Here is a 21,526-nt window from a genome sequence, read left to right as displayed (position 1 = left end):
ATATCACCCAGGTAGTCCAGCAAATTTCGAATATCTTTTGCTAACAATAGTCTACCTTACATTGAATTTAGGTGCTCATATATCAAAGGGTTTGTGCTGTATAAAGCAATGGAGAAAGTCCCATCCCCCCCAAACAAAATACCTCATGTCCAAAAAAATCATTGTATCCAGATAAAAAATCAATTTATAGAAAATGTTATGTTTGAAAAAGCACTGACAACCTTAAGCAGAAAATAAAAATTCTGGGTAAGATATTCTTTGCACTGGAGACTTACATCACCTAAGGAAACAGCTAGCAAAGCCTCACCATTCCCATAACCACCCATTCAGCTCTTCACGCCATGGCAACAATGGCATGAAGTTCACTATCTTGTCACACAGAGGAGGCTTGTAAGGAAGCACTGCCCTGGGTCCATCAGAGGCCCATGGTGGACAGGTAGGGCTGCAGGCACCGGAGCCACAGCGGGGGGCTCCAAGGACGTGGCACTGCTGAGAGGGACCAGGTCCCTGCTTTGGCTCAGCCATCGTATCTCCTGTCCCTGCCAGAGCCAGAAAGGGGCCTGAGAGGTGCAGTCATATGAATGGTTGAGGAGGATTGAAGGAAATGTGTAAGGGGAGATGACAACTTGGGAACTTCTCCTTTTGAGATGTGAAGGGCTGAGTCTGCTCCTTGCAGGTCTATGAGTTTACAGGATTGTCCCAATTTCTACCAGTGACCGTGCTTGTACAAGTACATTACACACCAGGAAATAAGTTTGATAGTTACTATCCATGGAGAGGGATCATTGTACTGTACTTCTGGAAACATCTACCTACATTGTGTTTAGTAGTGGAGGATAATGGCTGCTTCAATGACATTGCCTTAACACAGCAAAATGAGGAAAAAGCCCAGATTTTTGTTGTTTATAACGTGTGTTATCCAGCCAAAGTGTTCAACATCAATAGAGTCATTTGTGAAATCAGTGGTGACATTTAAAATGGTTACACTTCCAAGTTAAAGCCGTACGTAGACACACTGAGCAGCTTCTCCTGGTACCTCTTCAGTTTGCCAAGTCAGAAGTGTGGCATAAAAGCTTTCTATACCTTGGAAATCTTTTGGGGTTTTTTGAAGGGACCTGTTTGGTTTTTTAACAGCTGACTACTACAAGAAATTATGGAAATCAGAAAGACATTTTATCCAGCTTGCTTTTAATGTTTTTCAACCGTGTCTCCAGAATAAGCTCATTCCTCCACAACCAGCAATTTTCTAGCCAGAGATTTAAATAAACCAGTGAGCAGTGGTGTGCCATATTGGCATTTCTAAAATTAGCTGCACAATTATAATTCTGATTTCCCACCTCTGCTCTTCCCTGGAACAGTCAGGCTACAGAGCCAAAGGACACAAAACTGGATCATGAAGATAGGCAGAATGTCTTACGGCTTTGCCAGAAACATATTTTTGGCATTCATACACTACAGGCCTCTCTGCAGCCAGTTTCTTTCTTAGTTAACTTAATCTTCACCAGAACATTCAGCCAACTTCCAGCTCAGTTTATGATACATGGCAATGACACTATTTCTCTGAGCGCCTCCAGCACATACTATTCAGAGCTGCTCACTCATTTTTCTTACCGTTCATGTTGTCAGGGATAACCTCCAATGCATTAAGAGATAAGGATCCTTCTAGAAAATTGTTCTGCAGCTGAATTGACAGAGGTACTTGGGCTCATGGATTTTTTTTCCTGGGGCACAACACTTTCCAACAGAAAGTGGTCATTTGTTCACCACCCTTTGGACCCTGCAAGGTTCATCCAGGATTTATCTCCTGGTATTTTGCATCTAAGACTGAGGAGCTAATATGGAGCAGAGGTGCTCCTCTAGGAGCACCCACCATGTTTTTCAAAGCACAGCACACTGCCCTTAGGAGAGCTTTACCACTAAGGGCTGGGCTTCAGCACTGATACTGGAGTACAGCCCAAACACTGCAAGACCATCTTGACAGAGCAATGTACCCCTGAGTCATGGTTCCTCTTGTGCTTTCCCTTGCCTCTTATTGGGAATAGCGGTTTTCACAGATCTGTGCCAGCCCTTATTGATTGCATGACAGATCTTTATAGCATTTACCCCATATGTATTTGTTGCTTTGGTATCCAGCTGGAGGAGGCAGAGATGCATGAAGCTGCCTCACTAATAGCCTTCTTCAAATAATCTATTCCTGTCGTATATACAACATTATCAACAGTTTATGCTGAGGACAAACTGGGAGTACCGCCAGTGTTTCTTGTTTCACCCCTTTTCCTCTGCATCCACCTGTAAATTCCTCTCTTACACTGAAATTGTAAGGTCTTTGCGCAAAGACCAGTTTGTTATCTGCATTTACAGTGAGATCACAGACCATAACTAGGTTCTTGCTGATGCTGCAACACAAATATTTTATATAAAGTACTACTTCATATGAACTGGCCTTCCACTTTCCTTGCTTGCTCCCTCTTCCCTAATTACTGCAAATTAGCAAAGTTCAGCCATTGCCCCCTAAATTGCAGTTATCAGTGTCATGCCACTGTAACAAGTTTTGACCATGGAATGACAAAATCTGCTTTCCCTTTCCAGCCTTTCTAGCCCATCTCTCCTCCCTGTCACTGTCCTCCCCAGTTAAACCAGACACCTTGCAACCAGACCCGCCTGATGAGAAGGTGCAGATTGATGCCTACAAGAGCGGGACAGGTCAGTAGCATCCAACACCTGTGTCAACTCTGTCCCCATTCCCTGCCCCCAGCAGCACCACATACAGGATCCAGACACAGAGGAACAGGCTTTGCTTTCCAGAGTTGCCCAAAACAAAGCCAACTGCAGCCTGTCTGCATAAATCAACAACATAAACAACATATAGAAGCTGAGCACTTGCCAGCAGAAGGATCACAATCCACCTTGAGATTTGTGCATATGATTTAGCCCATATATCTCCCATATTGAGCCCATGGCAGCAGCTGCCATGAAATGCTATTGCTCAACAGCTCACAGTGGCCTAGAAAAGCAAGAAAACCTCAGTATTATACAATTCTATCTTCTTGATCACCTCCCTAAATCCTCTGCATTTCCATCAAAGATGGAAGTGCAAGAAGGACACAGACGAGACAGACCACAGGTGGGGGCAGAGGAAGCACATTAGGCTACATGTCTTAAACTCTCCATTCCTCCATTGTCAGTAGGCCTGGGGAAATAAGAGAGACCTGCAGAGTTCAGGTTAAGTGAATTAAACAAATCCACCTAATCTACCTGGAGCTTGTATATGAATCTGAGTGAAATGTGGTTGAAAAGCATGGTTGTGAGAATAAAGATGGATGGGACCTCCATATTGGTCAGAAACACAAACCCCACTGGCCCCAGCAAACAAGGTGTATTAGACACAAATACTGCAACCCCTCACAGGCTCTATATGAGCAGCCAGCTGCATGGGAGTACAGCCAGTGGCATGATCATGTGTGAGAACCCAGCCATAAAACAACACATGTTCTTGGATTAATGCCATCAAATTTTTACTCTGCTCTCCCCAGCACTATGAGCAGAACAGTCCCCAGGTTCCAAAGTTGGTAGCTCCTTCATTCCTGGTGAGCTGAATTGATATAAAAGAAGCTGAATTAGCAGCCCTGAAACACGACAGCCTTCAGTTGATTTGTCTTCTCTCCCTGGGAGTGAAAATAGTATGATTAACCACAGTTTGTGTGCCCACATCTTGCACTACCACTGAGCCCCACCTCAGTTGGGTGGGGCTTGGATTGCACGCTCTCAGGAACAGTGACAAAGCAGAGCTGCCCTTTGCACTAGACCTTTCAATCATTTAATCTGTGGCGTAAGTGAAAACACTGCCAGTGAGGATGTCAGCTTTGGGGATGGCTTTTGAATATCATTTCAAGGCCAGTCAGAGGGAACAGTCTCTCCAGTGGACCATGACCTTTATTTCCCAATGTCTTCCCAGAACAACCATGGACTGAATCCTCAGTTCTCAAAGAACAGTTACTAATATTGAATCATTGCTTGTTCTGGAGTGACACCACTCTCTTTTCCACCAGTGATACCATCTTCTCCTACTTATTGATCCACTTTTTCACATTCTCCTTTTCACTCTCCATCCCCTAAGCAGTCTGTAAGAATCAGCAAATCCAGCACTTTGCTCCTTCCAGTCTTCACTTGCAGAAGGCTTGTCTCTGTGCCACACATGCAAAACAAAAATAATACTGGAGCACTGAGACTACTGATTATTACAGCAATTGTAACCGGCTTCTTGTTAAATTATACCTGCCCCAGCTATCAATCACTGTCATTTCTGTGTCTTGTTGTGTACAAACTTGGACCCAGCCTGGCTAAGGATCCTCTGTGCTCTGTCTGGACAGTGCACAGCACAAGGGACTCAGCTGGGCAGGGTGGACTGCATCTCACTGAGGAGGTCAGGTGTGTCTTTGCGTCATCAGCTTCTCAGGAAAAAGCTGGATGTTTTTATGGAAGCAATGTGATAGGACTTAAAAGTGCTGGAAGTAATCTGGGATAATCTGGGAGGTACAAGGATGCACAGCCCAAAGGGCTTTCATCTCTGCTTGTCCCTGAACATGCTTCTATAGTGTGTATAAATACATTACAAATAATTTCTGGGTTAGTAAAAAAGCACTTACTACATCCAAATAGGAATAGCTGCAGTCACTGTGTGGTACTATGCTGTTTCAAACACACATTCACAGGTACATCAGACACAACCTTTGCCATCACATTCACCTCCCATTCATTTGGGTTTATCACACAACTGCACACTGCTAAAAATGTTCTTATCTCCACTGAAAATTATACAAGGGCTTAAAAAGGGTGTCGTGACACAAAGATTAATCTCCAACTAAACCCCTGATTTTATGCTAGATTTGCTGACTCAGAACAAGGCCAGTGACTTTCCTCTGCCTAATCTTAAAAAGAAAACCAAAAAACCAGCAAACCACCAACCTGCAGGCAATGTCCTGTAAGTGATATAAAACCATAAACGGAGAATTACAAAAGGTCTTGCAGTTTGATATCATGTTGCAGGGTAAGGCATTATATGAGTCGCAGAAGTAAAGAAACTTACTGAAACTTATTGAAGAGAAGTGCTGTCAGGCCATGAGACGAGAGAACAGCTAAAATCTTCACCCCACTTATGTGCCTCTCCCAGTGCTGTGAACGGAGTGCTGAGAATAAAGTTTAGGTTTGAGAATGAAGTGGTGGAGTCACCATCCCTAAAAATGTCCAAAAAAACAGGTAGATGTGGCACTTCATGATATGGTTTAGTGGGCATGGTGGTATTGATCGAAGGTTGGACTTGGTGATCTTGAAGGTCTTTTCCAACCTTAATGACTCCACGATTCTAAGCTATTCCTATTTTCTTTTACATTTAATGTGCCTGAAATATGCTGCTCCTTTCGTGCCTCTGTTTATTCCTTGGACTTTCTTCAGGTTTTGCAGCGAAACCATGAGCGTGTAGGGGAGACAGAGAGGTTCACCGCTTCAGGGTCAGCCCCAGATTTCCACAATATCCTGGGATTTCAGCTCTGAGGGCTATGCTTTGCACTGGATTTACAGTTGAAGTTTAACTCTCCTCCTGTTTGGGTGTCAGGATGGAACTCACAGCCCTGCGCTGCCAAGTGACAGTGACAACTGTGACATGTACAAAGACAATGGATACACCTCAGAAATCACAGTCCCCTAGCTCTCAGCAGAGCAGTTCAAGCAATAAAACAGTTGGTTTCCACCACTACCTGGCCAAGACACTTCACTACTGCCCCGGTCTTGGGCTTGTCCTCAACCCACTCAGAGCACACGGGGTCTCCCTGTAGATCAACAGCAACATCAGGTTTCACACTGAAGACACTGCAATTAGAGGAAAACAGGCAACTTGCCTGAAACAGGCACCAAAGCACCAGGAGGGCAATTAAGTTGTTTTTTCTATACAAGCAGCACCTTCATTAAGTAGCTTTTAACATGTTCACCTACAAGAGTAATCTTAATTCCCCTTCTTCTTCTGTTTTACATCTCACAATGGGGTCACACCTCTTCCTTCTTCCTTTTGCAAGTTTATGTCCAACATCTCCCTTGCCTCCTTCTCCAGCTCAGCTGCTGTTTTGTCATTGTCACTGGAACTGTGTTCACAGCTGCTGCCTTCTTCCCTGCACCATTACTGCTCGTCTCATTGTAAAAAAACATGGGCTTTCTCACTTATTTTTCCTCTGCCTTTTTTTTTTTTTTTTAACCAAGTGGGCTGAAAACCATTCTTTTTTCCCTCTGGACAAGGTAGACATCAGACAGGTCCATCTGTTCTCCTTGCAGGATCAGTGGCAAAGAGACTGCGTGGACACCTAAAAATTACATCCCACTCTTCAACAGAGCTGACAGCTAAAGGAATGACCATATTGCAATTGCTTTTTTAAATAGCTCAAGAGATACAGCTAGGTATTTATGTTCTGAATAGGATAACATTGCATTGGGCCCTTTCCAGAAAAAAAAAACAAACAAAAACAAAACACCACATTCTGGCAATTATTATTTCACTATTAATGTAAGGACTACATTGACCAGAGAAACAGCAACAATTTCTGGCCCCAGTCCTGCAAAGCTATGCTACATGAGCTTTACTTTCTGCATGCACATGCCTGAGGGACATCAGCAGAGGTCACCACAAGGTGACAGTAAGAGGCACCACAACAAGATTTAGGTACAAGACTGAATCAGAATTCAGCACTGCAGAAATTTGGTGATCTTGGTTCATGTTTTGAGAAAGGTGTTCCAGACTTTAGACTGCATGAGATTTTTGTATTTGGGGCAGTCATCTTCGGGCCAAAAAGGACAGCTCTGTTCTACCCTCCTGCCTGAGTACTTTGTGAAGTTATTATCCCCACAAGGCCTTCAACAATGTGATTAGGATAAGATTCATCTCACAAAGTTAGTGCTTGTAATGTAGGTGTCTATATGTAAGCCATGTATTGAATCTCCCATTACAGTCAAGTGATACCTATTTATTTGGTATCATCACTGGTAATCAGGATGTGATATATCCCTGTTGTCATTTACTTCAGGATGAGCTGAACATCAGCAATGCTCCTGCAGCAGTGGTTTATACCAGCATCTGAGGAGATTGAAATGACACATTTAGATATTTACAGGGAAGACATAACTACATTTAGTCTTAAGAATTCCAGCCCAATCACTATAACTGCTACTGCTTCTGTTATGTTACAGTATGATGTTAACAATACAGTTAAGATATAAGTAAATATCTTTTTCCTGAGTTACTTCATTTCTCATTTACTTATCTTATTGCTGCTAAATTAGAAAAAAAATATTCCTAGTTATAACTTTAAGTCTTGCCTAATCATCAGTCAAGAATATGCAGAATTATTGATTTAGCCCATAATTTGCAGCAAAGCTATAGCCTACAGCTGTCTTCTAGAAAATTCTCCAAGTTTGGTTTAAAAATGACAAGTGGAAAATTGATAATTTCTTGTGCAAATTCTTCCAGCAGATATCTGTTCCCCTATTAGCCTAAATTTATCTTGCATCATCTTCCAACCGTGTTATATCATCATTTATGCAATCAAAAAGCCCTCTAGTATAACAGAAACTCCCCGTCTTCGTAGACTGGAACAAACATTGATGGAGAACTCAGATTAAGGTTTATAAACACATTATCTACTTCAAGTTGCTGGGAAATTAACTCATGGTAGAATAAGTGAAAACAAGCACTGCCAATGAAGACAGATTTCCATCTGCTCAAAATCTCTTTTCTTCACTCATCCTAATGATGTTTTCTTTAGAGTTACTGTTTCCAGAAAACTGTAAAATATTATTCTGTAACAGAAGAGCTTCCCTATGGTGTCCAACAAAATGTTGTTTCGGAGGTGATTATGTCCTGCTTTGATCTCTGGGAGCAATGTTCTTTCTCATCCCATTTGCTGAAGAATGTGGTGATTCAGGAATTCAGCCCTGCCTATATGCTCAATTGCTAGAGAAAGTTGTTGTTCACTTATTGTCACACCAAGAGCTCCCATCTTTAACTTCTTGGTTATCAACACTGATTGCAAATGGATCTCAAACTAGGACACTGTGTTATCACCTTGACTCTGGGAGCAACAGCTCAAGCTGTGTATGTAGTAACATGCAGATCATGGATTAGCCTGTATGTCATGCTCCTAAATCACTTCCTCCTACCACTGAGACCAGGAACAGATATTAGTTCAGTTTGTACTCTTTCTGGGAAGAGAGATGGGTGTCCACCTCCACTTCATGTTCCCTCTTTCTCGAGAGAACAGCTGAGTCACCACAAGAAAGCTGTTACCTACACAGGTCATCAATAAATCAGTCCTTCCCTAACACCACCGTCACCCCTGGAGCAAAGAGTGATCAGGAACCGTGACTCAGAAGTGTGTGGGTCTGAATTAAAACAACTCTTCTCCTACAAGGATGCTGTTTATGTAGGGACTCTCACTTTGGGCTGTGGTCAAAGTCACAGGCTGGCCCAGCAGAAGCACCTTAGCACCAAATGCCATATTTAACATCAGGGAGCTGTGCAAGCAAAAGAGAAACACTAATGAAACACAAGGTGATTCAGAGATAATTCCTGCACCTAAACTACCTTTCACCATATGGACAAAGTAATTCTTATTGAGTCCCTACTCTGAGGGAATTTGAGGCACAGTTTTAATCCTGACATGGGTGAACTCAATGTTAAAATCCAATAAGTTAAATAAAAAAGTGTAAAAAAGACCAAAAGGTAAATACAGCTATATCTGAGTAGGAGACAATTTGTCATGTCGGCTCTGTCAACCTGATATCAGCACTTAGGTCCACAGATTTTAAGTCGAACTGAACTCTGTTGTCATAGTCAAAGTAGGAGAGGCTGAGGAAAGGCACAAAGAAGAGCTGGATGATTCAGTGATGGGTGCTGTTCTTCAGTAACCAGGCTATGAATGCCACCAAGGGAAGGAGAGAATATGGGATTGAGTGAGGGACAAGGAGAAAGAGATGGGAAAGTACAAAGGAGTTGTAGAGTTGAGACTGAATTATATTCTTCTGAATAATGAAAATTTGGTGGAAATGTCAAATTACAGTTTAAAAAAAAAAAGAAAAAAAGAAGTCATTGGGAAAGGTTTCCTATTCTCCGTTACCTGTACTGATTACACCGAAGGTTATTCCTAGCATCCCCCAGGGCCAGTGCTGCAAACATAGGCAGTGTTGGTGTTAGTTAGCCTAGTGGCACACAACTCTCGTCGTAGTTAAAAATTTGGAGCATTTTTTCCTCCACAGTGGGCTGACCTGCCCAGCATCTCTTTCCAGATGTTACATCTCACTTCTGCCCATGCATACTCAGGATTGAATGGAGTGGGGTGGGAAGAAGACTCCTGGCCTAGAAGTCTACCTGTTATAAGAAATGCATTAAACAACATATCTGTGAAGAGCAACCAAATTTATCACTCCTCACAATATAAAGTAGTTCAGCTCTTGGAGATGCACAAAACTCAACTGGATACAGACTGAAGCAACCTGATTTGACTGTGAAGTTAACCCTGCTCTGGGGACTGGACTGGAGGCCTCTAAAATCCTACAAACTAAAAGGTTTTATGGTTGTAATTGTCAACTCCCTCCTACAACTCCAAGATCAGACACAACCTTCACCAAGAAATGGGCAGAAAGACAGTGCTTCACTTGCTTAACTTCCCCAGCTTATCTGCACTGGATTTGTTAACCAAATAACTGGATTTAGGAGGTAGGAAAAATCCGCTTTCATCTTTGAGGAGCAGAGAGGGAAGGAAGTGTTTATATAAACCAGCTCCCAACATGACAAACACCATGGTGTGAATACTGGCAGCTCTGGGACAGGGTGGTGTTCACTTGTTTTCTTGCCAGGGGATCTCCATCTCTCCTATTTATCTCATTCCTTAAGCTGGCTTACCTTACTGAGAGGACAAGTCTGTTGTAGAAGGGAAGTACCTTGCCAGAGGTGCAGGACCTTGACCTTGGCCTCTGGTACGAGCAGAGAGTATTAGTAAAAAATGAAAAGATTTTGTAGTAAGTCCAGAACAAGTTTGTGGTGCAACAGCCAAATCCAATTGTTCTTCTGACTGTAATAGATTTACTCTACATTTGCACTGACATGACTAAAAGAGGTTGCTGGCTCAGTATTTCTGCAAAAACAAGCAAAACGCAAACTAGCAGCTGTAAAAGGAACACACCACCACCCAAAAACACTTCTTTATGTCAGGGCATTTGCATGCATCCAGATTTTGTACAGTTCTCCGATGATTTCAGTATTAGGTTCAATTATGCTGGTTTTCTGATTCAGCTGGTGTATGAAAGTGAGCATGCCCTTGAAAATACTGAGTGGTGCCTACATATCTCAAAGTCTCCAACTTTACAGAGAAAACTGTAGCACTTAAAAAACACTGGGCTTATGAATGACCCTCACAATCACCCTCATTCACAACAGGCCATTCAAATTGACCTTTTACACTTGTTACAGGCTTCAGAAGGGCAATGTCCAAACCACTCACAAAGTGTTTTCTGGGCCCTAAAAGACACCTGCTAGAAAGCAGTGCTGTCTTTGATTTGGTGAGGCAATTTTGAGAGACAGAGTCAAGAGAAGCAATGTAAATGGACAGAAATGCAGGAATAGGAGGAAGCTGGCCTGTTGCTGGCAAACTCCCACCACAGTAACACCTGTGCCCAGGTAAATCCTGAATGGCCACAAGAAGATGGAGGGAAAACAGAGTCAATCCCAGGTTTGGATCTGAAGCTCAGTACAAAAGGTAGTTATGTCTGGATTTGAGTGTGACCTCAAGATCAACTGCAACTATGATCATAAACCAATAGCAAATTTATGGGAGGGCTCAGGGAGATGAAGCCCATGGCAAAACAAAGAACAAAGGGAAAAAGTGGAAAGGTAAGCTCAAGAGTCCCAACTAGAGAAAGATATTAAAGCTACTGAAATCATATGTTCTTTGGCATCATGTCAGGGAGGACCGCAGGCTTGTCATGGCCTGGGATAATAAGTAGCCACATATGTAAAACTCTTGAGGAAAGGGAATTAGAACTGAGCCTAATATTAATAAAAGCCTATGTAATAATATGAGTCATATTCCTCTTGCCTTTAAAGGTTTGACTTTTCTGTGTGATTGTGGCTTTTACTACAGACATTTACCAGAGATAAAGTCACCTCAGCTCCTGCTATAGGCAACGGAGAGTTGCTCAGTAGAGATGAAGGTGTAATTTATCTTCATGTAAAGCAGACCCCCACATCTGGTTGGATGAATTGCACCAAAAAATCCATTGACTGTATTGACTAGATCTCCACTGACTATAAAGAGAAGTTAAATACCTACTGAACATGTCTAAATTCAGCTGTCTCAATGTGGCTTTGATCCTTGCCTCTCAGGTCAGGCAAAAAGTTTCCCATTCCCCAGGTGTTTTCAGTGCAAATACCCAAATTTAAGTTAGTCACATGAGGTCTCCTTTGTAGTCAGCAGAAGGTTTCAGGCGCTGCAAGAGGTGATTAATCTCACCTAGTTTAGAACTGTCTTTAGAATGAGATTAATTGCACTCTAGAAAGTTCCATTTCCTGTTTTTCTTTAGCATCTATAAAAGGATTCCAGACAGCTTCCTCAGATAATGTGATAGATGGATGGATCTCATTGTGACTGTGGAGAGACTGACACTCGAGCCCTGAGGAAAAGCAGGGAAATGCAGTTCGTTTAAGTAATTTAACACTGAAAAAAGCAGTGTATTTGACAATGTACTATGTGATAGCACCATACTCTGAGAGCAGGAACTGCCTCTGTCAGATCCCACCTCTGCATCAGAACCTGACAAGGTAATGGAGCAACATCTACAATAATGAGTGAGACGAACTCAGGAGAAATACCCAAATATCAGCAGCAACACAACTAATAATATCTTCTTCTATGTTTTACACAAGTAAGAAGCTTGATAATGAATGATCAGTGGGCTCTTCCTCCTGGATTTGTACCACAAAAATGTATTCTTTTGTTAATATGCCAAGATGTGGGGGTGAAATGTTTGAACCTCCATGGGAGTTTGATCAGCACAAGGAATGTTGAAACAGAAAAGGGAAAAGCCATGGCAAAGTCCCATGAACAGGAAGAAGAAAAGATATAGAATATAAAATGTGTTACTGGATACACACATAGGGTGAAACCTGTATTACTTCAGTGGGTTAGGATTTCTTGGGTCTTTATCTAAGTGAAGGGTCTTATTCCACGGGTCATGGTTTTAAACTAAAAGAGTGTCCATTTATATTAGGTATAAGGAAGAATTTTTTTACAATGAGGGTGATAAAACACTGGCATAGGTTGTCCAGAGAGGTAGTGGATGCCTCATCCCTGGAAACATTCAAGGTCAGGTTGGATGAGGCTCTGAGCAACCTGCTCGAGTTGAAGGTGTCCCTGCCCACGGCAGGGGGGTTGGACTAGATGACCTTTAAAGGTGCCTTCCATCCCAAATTATTTTAAGATTCTATCCCAAAAAAGTGGCTTTTTGCATAGACCCAGGAGGATATTCCCAAATTGGTAAGATCTCATATATAAGAATTACGTCTTTTCTAGTAACCCAAAGATGCTCAGCCCTGCTCTCTGTCCATGAGACCAGCTGGCATGACCAATGTCCATATCATTGACCTCACCTGTCTCCAAAGCAGGGAGCCCCACTCAGACTCCTACTGGGACTGGTCCCAGGTCTGTGGTAACACTTGATCTGTGCTCAGTCACTCAGAACAAAACCATGGGACAGGGCATCCAGCAGTGTTATCAGTCAGTGTGTGTCACTGCTTGGGAACATCCCTGGTATGGCTCTGCCAATTAGTCTAGGCAGTTAATGCCTACTCTAGGCATGAGGAAAGCTGCTGTCATAGCTGCAGAGCAAGGCTGGTCCTGAGCTGTGGCCCTGTGCATCTGGTGGCACGGCGCAGACGGTGCCTGAGGTGTGATCAGGGAGCCTCAGCCAGCTGTGTGCATTGAAATTCTTCCAGCACGTCTCACAAGAGCAGCAGTGTTAGCAAAGGTAGAAGAGCAAATTCCAGTTCGTGTAATTACCTTCCTAAATTAATTCCCCTGCAATTTCAATCAGCTGCTCTTGACATTCCCTCCTCAGGGTGTAATCCCTCCTCATAAACGCTCTGAGCCCTGCATGGGGAGGCATGAGGGGAGCAAAGATAAGCAGAGCTGATGCTGCACTGCTGAGAGCTGGTGGGCAGCTCCCCACAGGGCGCTTTGGGGATTTCACTATCAGTCCCTCAGCAGCTGTACTTGCTTCTCCTCCATCCCCACTGAAAGCAGAAAATTTTAGACTCTGAATTTACAGTCAGTGGGGAATTCCCTGTAAAGAGTCTTCTGGTTTAGTATTAATATCTCTGTCGTTCACCTAAAGTTAGATACAACCCAAATCTAATGGCTTCTATAAAATGTAGAAGAACTAGGACCTGGATGGATTAGGACATTTAAGCTTTCAGCATTGCTTTAGCTCTGCTTTAGAGGTGGATGGTACGAGGAACAATGAATTAATTTCTTGTACGAGGTACACACCATGTCAAAAACATGACATATCTGAGATAAGAAGACAACAATTAAATGCACATCACAGAACTAAATAGATAAAAAAACCTCAGGTTTGAACAAAAAGAAATGCGGACAATTTTGACACAGGTACAGTACCTCATAAAGTCTTTGTTTTACTATTAATTCAGATGACCATGAGAAACACCATGACATTAAAAACTGGGTTCACAGATATGAATAAAGTCCTAAAAAATGATATTGCATTAACGGGGGGGGGGGGAGTTTTTATTTAGTGAAATGCTGAATGGAGTTTCTTAGTTCTGGCCTTATTAAATGCTTCCTTAATGATGTGGAAAAAGAAGTAAAATTGAATGTTAGCAAAAAAATTATAAGGTACTAATATAGGAGGTGACCAAGACACTAGTGAGGACAGAATAAAGTAAATATAAAAAGCACCTGAGATTAAAACACAGCACAACATGACAATCACGAATTAACACAAGTTGGCAAAGTAATGCAAAACACATTCATACAGCTCCCAGCCACAGCTCTGAAAACTGGGGGGACAAGCAAGGTGTAAGTATCCACAACATAAAACAAAGTGTGTGGACTCAAAGTAAAAGACAAGAGCCAACCCAGAGGATGCGGAGTCCTACACTGCTGGCATACAATGGATCTGAACTGTTCCACCACCATGGACCAGCACCCAAGAAAAAGTAAATTGGGAAAGACTTTGGCAAGATTAATGCACGTAGGAGAAAGGAGAGCACAGGGCATCTCAAGAGACACTGGAGGCTTCTCATGCCAGGGTCGCAGCATCTCTCCAACTGAGATTTAGCAGCGTTGGATATATTAAACCTTCACCTCAGCATGGTTTGCACCACTGAGGAGGACAAGGTGTTATCCTGGTGACTACAACTAGAGGTGGCTGTTAAGCTCTGGAAGGGATGAAGACCTGTGATGGATCCTGTAGAGAAGTGGAGCTTAGAAGGATCTCACCAGGCCTGAACAGAGCAGCGAGCTGGTTGTGCAGAGGAAGATGATGATACCCAGTGCTGCTTTGCACCAAGTCTCAGTCACACTGTTCTGCTTTGGATTACCTCAGTGCCACCTTGGATAGGTTCCTCCTGACATCACTTGCTCCAAGTCAAACAGACTTTTAAGTAGTTTGCTCACTTAAGGCTGGGGAAGGCAATTTACGGATTTCCAGCCTGGAAGTTCTCCCAAAGTGCCTTTTTCCAAAGTAGGTTACCATGAATCCAAATATCCCAGGGCGTGTCCCTCTCTTCACAGAAAACACTAAGTTTCCCAGCTACCATCCTGAGACAGAAGGCAGCATACACTTAACAGCTCTTGCAGACCACATTCCCTCCAAAGCTATTAATATTTAAGTTATTCTATTTAATACAGTATCTGCCAGAAGCAATAGCAGATGCAATGTCTCCATGGCTCCATTCCTTCTGTAAAGTTCCATGCACAAGAAGAGAGTATGGCACTATTAAATAGAAGAATCGAATATACCATTATTAAATACAAGAATAAACATTATAATTTATTTATACCATGCAAGGCTGATCATGGTAGTACCCAGCCACTCAGCTACCTGGCTATGTCTAAGGTCAACAATCTATTATGTTTTTAAAAAGATATAAATGATCTCAACACTCACTTGACTGATTTTGATCAGAAAGTTTATTACAGCTGTTAAATTAGATACAAATTATTCTAGTTCAGACCTTGTCCTCGAATATTGCACATGCATCTCAATGCTACAAAGGACTTTCTGATGACCAAGAGATACAGAATCGTGTTCAACATACATGCACAGGTTTGTATGCTGGGTAACCTATAATTAAAGAGGATTTAATCAAGTGATATTTGAAGACAGGGAGTCCCAAAAAAAGAACAGAAATGTGCAGGGTGAGTAGCTTCTGAGGTGACCTTCAGGAGAAGTAGGAATTGCTGGGGCACCTTCATGTTCACTTGCATACATTCAAGCACACTTTGACATATGACTGGTGTTATATAAATGTATTAGTTTTCTAATACAGCTGTTAATAGTCTTTAGTTACTATTTTCCCCATTAAATTTGTTTTGAGTGTTTCTACATTTTACAGCAAAATGAGCAAAATGGGCGTGGAAAGTTTCTCCCTGTTCATTTTTTGTACCATTTTCCTAATCTCCCTCTCAGGTTAAAACAATAAGTAAAACCCAGGTGCCCTCTCCACCCAGCAGCTGTCCCAGAGGAGCCCAGGCGTTGCTGTGTCTTGTCATGATCTAATGTTTGCTGCGAGGAACAAACAGAGGCACATGAGGAAACTGAGATGAACAAAGTGGTGCTTCCAACCACAGTCCAGGCTGGAGATACTGCAGTCAGTCTAGTCCTGGCCTTAACTGCTGGCAGTATCTCCAGAACTGCAGGGGTGGCACTGAGATGGTGCTGCTTCTCACACCAAGTTCATAAAAGAGAAGAAAAACTTGATTTGCTGGCTGCTGGAGGGGCTTTGCTGTATCACTGCTCAACAAATGGATGAAATTTGGGACTGTTCAGTTTTATAGACATTACACCAGGGACTATGACTTCTTTTTGAGAAGCTATTATTCCTAGCCTGAGCTGACAGCACTGAAAGACCAGCTGCTGAGTGTTTGCTGACACTGGCAGTCCTGATGCTCTCCCACATGTCAAGCCCTCCCTCATGCATTGCTGACCATGGTGGATCTTCCATCCAGACAAGGCTACATTGCATAGTTTGAGCTGGGGATTGGACTTGCCAAAAGGGTGCTGAGGGACCTGCATCCCCAGGGGTTTGGAGGACACTGAGGCACACACCTGTGCAACATGGAACCGTGTGCTGTAGATGAAAACACACCTATTCTCACCAAAGGTCTGTAATTTCAGAGGTAGTTTGGATGCTTAAACAAGCGTTGGGCACCTGCAAGCTGCTGAAGTGACTCCAAAGCTATGGCTGGGAATCACAAGCCACTCACATTACCCAGACAGTGGTTTCCCCAGGCTCTGATGCCCCTTCTCATTCCTCCCAACAAACCCCTGGTGACCACAGCCTGTCATGTTGGCTGATCCCAGTGACTGAGGCACAGTCCCATCTCCTTAAACCACACACAAACACAGGGCAGCTCTGCAAGTCTGGAGCTGCAACAGCAGAGGTGCGTGGTAAGGTCTCCAATGACTAAGACTTCATTATTTTTTACAAAGTATACTGCAGAATATTTATCTGTGCATTATGATGAATTAGCATAAATAATTAAAACAGAACTCAAACTGGCAAACACATAAGCAAAGGGCACTCAGTAATGGACCAGGCTCGCTCTGCTGCTCCAGGGACTCACTTAGATACAAGTCCTTGCCAAACAGGCCAAGGAAGGATTCCTATTTGTCTTTCTTTTTATTCTAAACCTGTTCCCATCTCACCCCAAATGTCACACACAGGCTGGAGGTGGGTGAGCACGTCTTAAAGAGCATCTCCCAAAGGGGGAAGAAGAAAATAATGGAAAGCCCCCAAACCTTCAACCTGTTCCCCAAGTCCCATGACACTCTTCTCTGCAAACAACACACCTACGATCAGTCATGCAGGAGGTGCTCGCTGGTGCTTCCCAGAAATGCTGATGATTTGATGGGTCGCATGACTCTGCCTCCTCTTTTTATTCCAGGTATTAAGCAGTACTGAAAGAAGATTAAATGGCAGACAGAGAAGGGTTCTCTCATGTTCCCCATGGTTTCCCCCTCTCATCAGCAGGTACACATGGTGATCTGCACCAGCAGAGTGCAGCTGATATTGCACACTTTCCCAAAAAGAAAAATCTAATCCCAAACCTTTTCCTGGTCTTATTTTTCTGTGAAAGTAAAGGCTGCAGTTGTCTCAGAAGATGGTATGAAAACGAGAATATATCCTAGATACCTCTCCTTCAGCCTCTATTTTCTTTGTCAGATTGAAAATTTTTCACAAATTGCAACTCCCAACTTGATCTGTATTATGTTATCTTTCTGGACTCTGTTCATTATCCAACAAATACTTTGTGCTTACAATTAAAAATAAACTGGAAAAATCAAAATCTTACTTATTTTCAATTCTTCATTCTATTCATTAATGTTTCAGTGCATAAATAAAGCATTTGGATGGTTTGTGAAGGTGGACAGGTCTTGAGTCTGTCTCCCTGTCCAAAGTACACATCCCACGAGGCACAACCGCAGGGGTTTCCTACAATATATTGTGCTGCCTAACACAAAGGGACATACAGTACTTCATGGGAACATCAGTTATTCCTACAGCAACAGGAGCTCAGGAAAGAGCAGGGATAGACTGTAGCCTGACCTGCAACCCCCAAGAGACATGTCCAAATTAAATACCTCAAAGGTTAAAAGAGATTTATTTTTTTTATTTTATTTCATTTTATTGAAAATGTTCAGGAGGAGTTTAGCCTTACAGAGGTGAAATTCTTCTTAGGAAAAACAAATTTCTCTTACCAACTATGCCACTAAGACATTGCCATATTGCCAAGAAGTCCATCAACGCTGGTGTCCCAGCAAAGCGGAACTTCATGGGTGATACATAAATCTCCTGTCCAGTAGAGCTGCCAGAGAATAAATGTTTTCAGATAGGAAAGGAAACAGAGTCAGCTTCTTTAGGGAACGACTCCCCAAGGATAGGCTTGGACAAACTCACTTTTGCAGAACAAGAAAGAAGGAAGAATTACGGAGAAAGTATCTCATGCTACTTTCTGTAAATCACTGCCAGTGAAAGCTGAATGTTAAAGTTGCCATCAGGAACCTTTCCCTTTCTCCCCTGCATCTTTGTCCCTAGGGCTTGGTGGGGCCTGATCACGTTCATGCATTCTCCTTGAATTATGTCAATAGACTGAATCATTTCAGTAGATCTAACACCACCTGAACTAAAGCAAGAGTTTACAACAGGCACTGCTCAAGTCTTATTTATGTGCACATTATAGGAGTGAGATACACAGGGGATCATGACCCCTTTGCAGCCATATGTGCATCGCTCGATGATTTAACAAGATCCCATCTGTACCATCCTTTTAAAAGTTCTAGCACCCGAAGCTTTAACAAAGACCTTGGCAAAGCCCCTTCCTGAGCCCCACACAACATCCTTGGCATGTCCTGAAGGTTGCAACCCTCTTCCATCAGCAGCTTCCCAAACCCTGGGATATACACAGCACTGGAGTCCTTTGTATAATTTTTTCATTAAATATCTCTGAATGCTTGGATCTATAAGGAATTAATCACATCCATCCATGCTGCAATCCCTTTTGGCTCTCAGCTGTTTATTGTCTGGTTATTTGTATATGAGAGCAACCATCTTACTGGTAGTTTTGAGTGCATGGCATTTATTGCAGTTACTCAGAAGATGAGACAAAGTGTAACATGCCACTAAGATAAGAAAAATGGGACTTTTACTAAAGAGTAACACAGGATCAAATTTGTCTATTTTATGGAAAGATAGGCAATCTCTTGCCTTCCCAAGGAAAAGTGTAAACCGTTCTAGTGTGAAAAGTATCACTGGGGGACTGCTGGGATGGTACTACACATTGTCACAGCAGCACCTCCAACACGAGAGGGACTCCTTTAGAGAAGGAAAAAAGGTTAAAAGACAATTCATTTGAAAGCAAGAACAAAGACTATGGATACCAACTTAGATGCTGTTTCCCACAGCACTTCTGCTCTCGAGCAGGTCTTCATTCTTCAGTGGCAGGAACAAGCTCTGAAGTCTGCCAGCAAGATCTCAGCACACTCTGCCATCACTCTCACCAGATTCCTTTTTGTAGGGTTTGATCCTACACTGAGGTGAGACTGCACAACTTCAACTGAGTTCAGAAGGAGCTGAGACTGAACAGAAACCCAGTGGGGCCAACTTGGACTGCTGAGCCCCCTGGGGTGTCCTGGGAAGAGACAGGGTGTTTGTGCTCAGCTGACAGACTTCTGTGTTTTACTTCCTTTAAGGATAAGGACTTCTAAAAGTGTTTTGTTTCATTTTCATTAATATTAAACTTGGCATCAATGATTTTAACAAAGCTGTTATTGACTTCTGTGAGAGCAGGTCAGACTCACATTTCAGTTTTGCAGGACTGAGTAGTCACCAAAGGGAAGTTGACCACACAGTGTCAGGTCCACTTCTAAGAAGGATTGAACCATCCAAATATCCTGATTTTTTTCCTGTTCTGTGAATCATATTGCATAAGGATCTTAAGGTCAACCACACATGTGGAGAGCTACCTAAAATAAACGTTGTAACTTGGAAATTCTTATACCGCTGCAAATAAACGTGAATCTCTCAGCTCACCTGAGCCCCTCCACACATATCCACTGTCCTATTGCCTATATCCAGACACAAGCCTGGGCACAGATTTGACCCAGTTGCCACAGAGGAATGCCAACTGCTCACAGTGCTCTGCCATGTGCCAAATCCTCACTGATGCAGTGTGTGTGTGGGTTGACCAAGGCGGGATGAAAGGGGTGCCCCTCCATCCAGACATGGCTCCCCCCAGCAAGAAGCAGCATTATGCAATACTGAGCACGCCTGAACAGCAAGCTCTGGACCAAAGAGCCTTCCCAGCGTAACACACTCCAAGTGCTGTCGCTCCCTGCCTGCCAGCAGGAGTTTTCCTGTGGCAAAAAGGAGCGACAGAACTGAAAAAGTGTCACAGCACCCAGTATCCGCATATTCATAGAAATTAATCTAGAAAATAGGACCTGTGTCCCAAGATGTACTTTATAAATAAACACTGAAAAGGGGGGAGCAGCAATGAGTGAGTGGCATGCAGAAGCACACCAGTAGTGAACATTTCATTTTAATTTTTGTCCAGGGCTAAATCCTTGCCAACATCATGAAAAATTTGCCTGAAGGTAAAAATCACAGCCCTACACTCAAGGTGTTTATTTGCAGGTGCAAAGACTATGCCAACGATTAGGACTTCCCAAGATCCAGCTCTAGGCTACAGCCCGTGCAGCCTAGAGAGCTCTGTTTGACTTTGCCAAGTAAACCAGTTTAAGAAATCACTGCTTAAATCCTCTGTCACATAGAGCTCTGCACACCTAACAGCATCAAAGAAAAACAGTACCACCGTGATCACTGATAATCCCTTGGGTTTTCAAACACATTCACAACATTAAACCTCACATTTATTTTAAGAGGACTCTACCAACTCCATTCTATGCTGTACACAGAATTATTTTTTCCTATGAAAACTTAAAGGTACAGAATTTTTAGGAGTGCAAACCGTTCGCCATTCACTTGACTTGTGAATGTCACAAAACGAGTTTGTTTCCTCTCAGTTCACTTGTGGTCAGTGTAACTTTCTACCTGACAGCGCTGCAACGCTCAGGTTTCATGCACTGCGAGGTGATGCTTATCGGACCAAAACCCGATGGTTTTCATTTGACACTTTCAACTATTGAAGGCGTCGGTTCGCTCGGGGTTTATAACAGTGAGTTGAACCACACGCGGTGCTCTGGGCTGAGCTGAACTGGCCGCGTTCCCCTGAAGCACTTCGAGCCTTAAAACCGCTCAGAGCTTGGTCTTTCTGGCATCCCTTTTCCAGCGTCTCAGACACAGAGGCTCGGGAATGCCACTCCAAGGCAACGTGGGGGTACGGACAAGACAGGAACTCAGACTTAAAAAGCAGCTGCTCTTTTTGGAAAACCCGACGACAGAAAAGAAAGAAATAAAGCCGCTCAGCAGCACACCTCGTATCAGACCCTTGCTCCCACACACACCCGTGCCGGAGCGAGCCCCTGGAGCGCCTTACGCAGAGAATGATAAAGCAAAACGGTGTCCCCGGGCGCATCCCCCCGGGGCAGCCCCCGGCATCCCCCCGGGGAGCACCGCGTACTCACACGAAGGCGTGATAGAGCAGCGCCCAGCCGCGGGGTCGTTCCAGGGCGTCGTAGATCAAAGTTTGGATGCGGCGGTACCTGGCGTGGTTCCGCTTCACCGGGCGGC

General features: G+C 43.2%; 1 protein-coding gene across 1 annotated transcript in view; it reads right to left on the bottom strand.

Annotated features, from left to right (window-relative positions):
* The window catches only part of KCNQ3 (potassium voltage-gated channel subfamily Q member 3), a gene marked incomplete at its 5' end in the record, with an annotated part of 199,258 nt that extends 177,737 nt beyond the window's left edge, over positions 1–21,521 (bottom strand). The window contains one exon of the mRNA XM_029959262.1: positions 21,421–21,521. Within this exon, the coding sequence (XP_029815122.1) occupies positions 21,421–21,521 (101 nt within the window). The remainder of the gene's footprint in view (positions 1–21,420) is intronic.
* Positions 21,522–21,526: the final 5 nt, after the last annotated feature.

The sequence above is a fragment of the Manacus vitellinus genome, unplaced genomic scaffold (assembly GCF_001715985.3).
Source record: "Manacus vitellinus isolate BGI_N305 unplaced genomic scaffold, ASM171598v3 scaffold_1_pilon, whole genome shotgun sequence".
NCBI classification, from domain to species: Eukaryota; Metazoa; Chordata; class Aves; order Passeriformes; family Pipridae; genus Manacus; species Manacus vitellinus.
The sequence above is the reverse complement of the archived record's forward strand: the minus strand, read 5'-3'. Positions and strand labels throughout refer to the sequence as shown.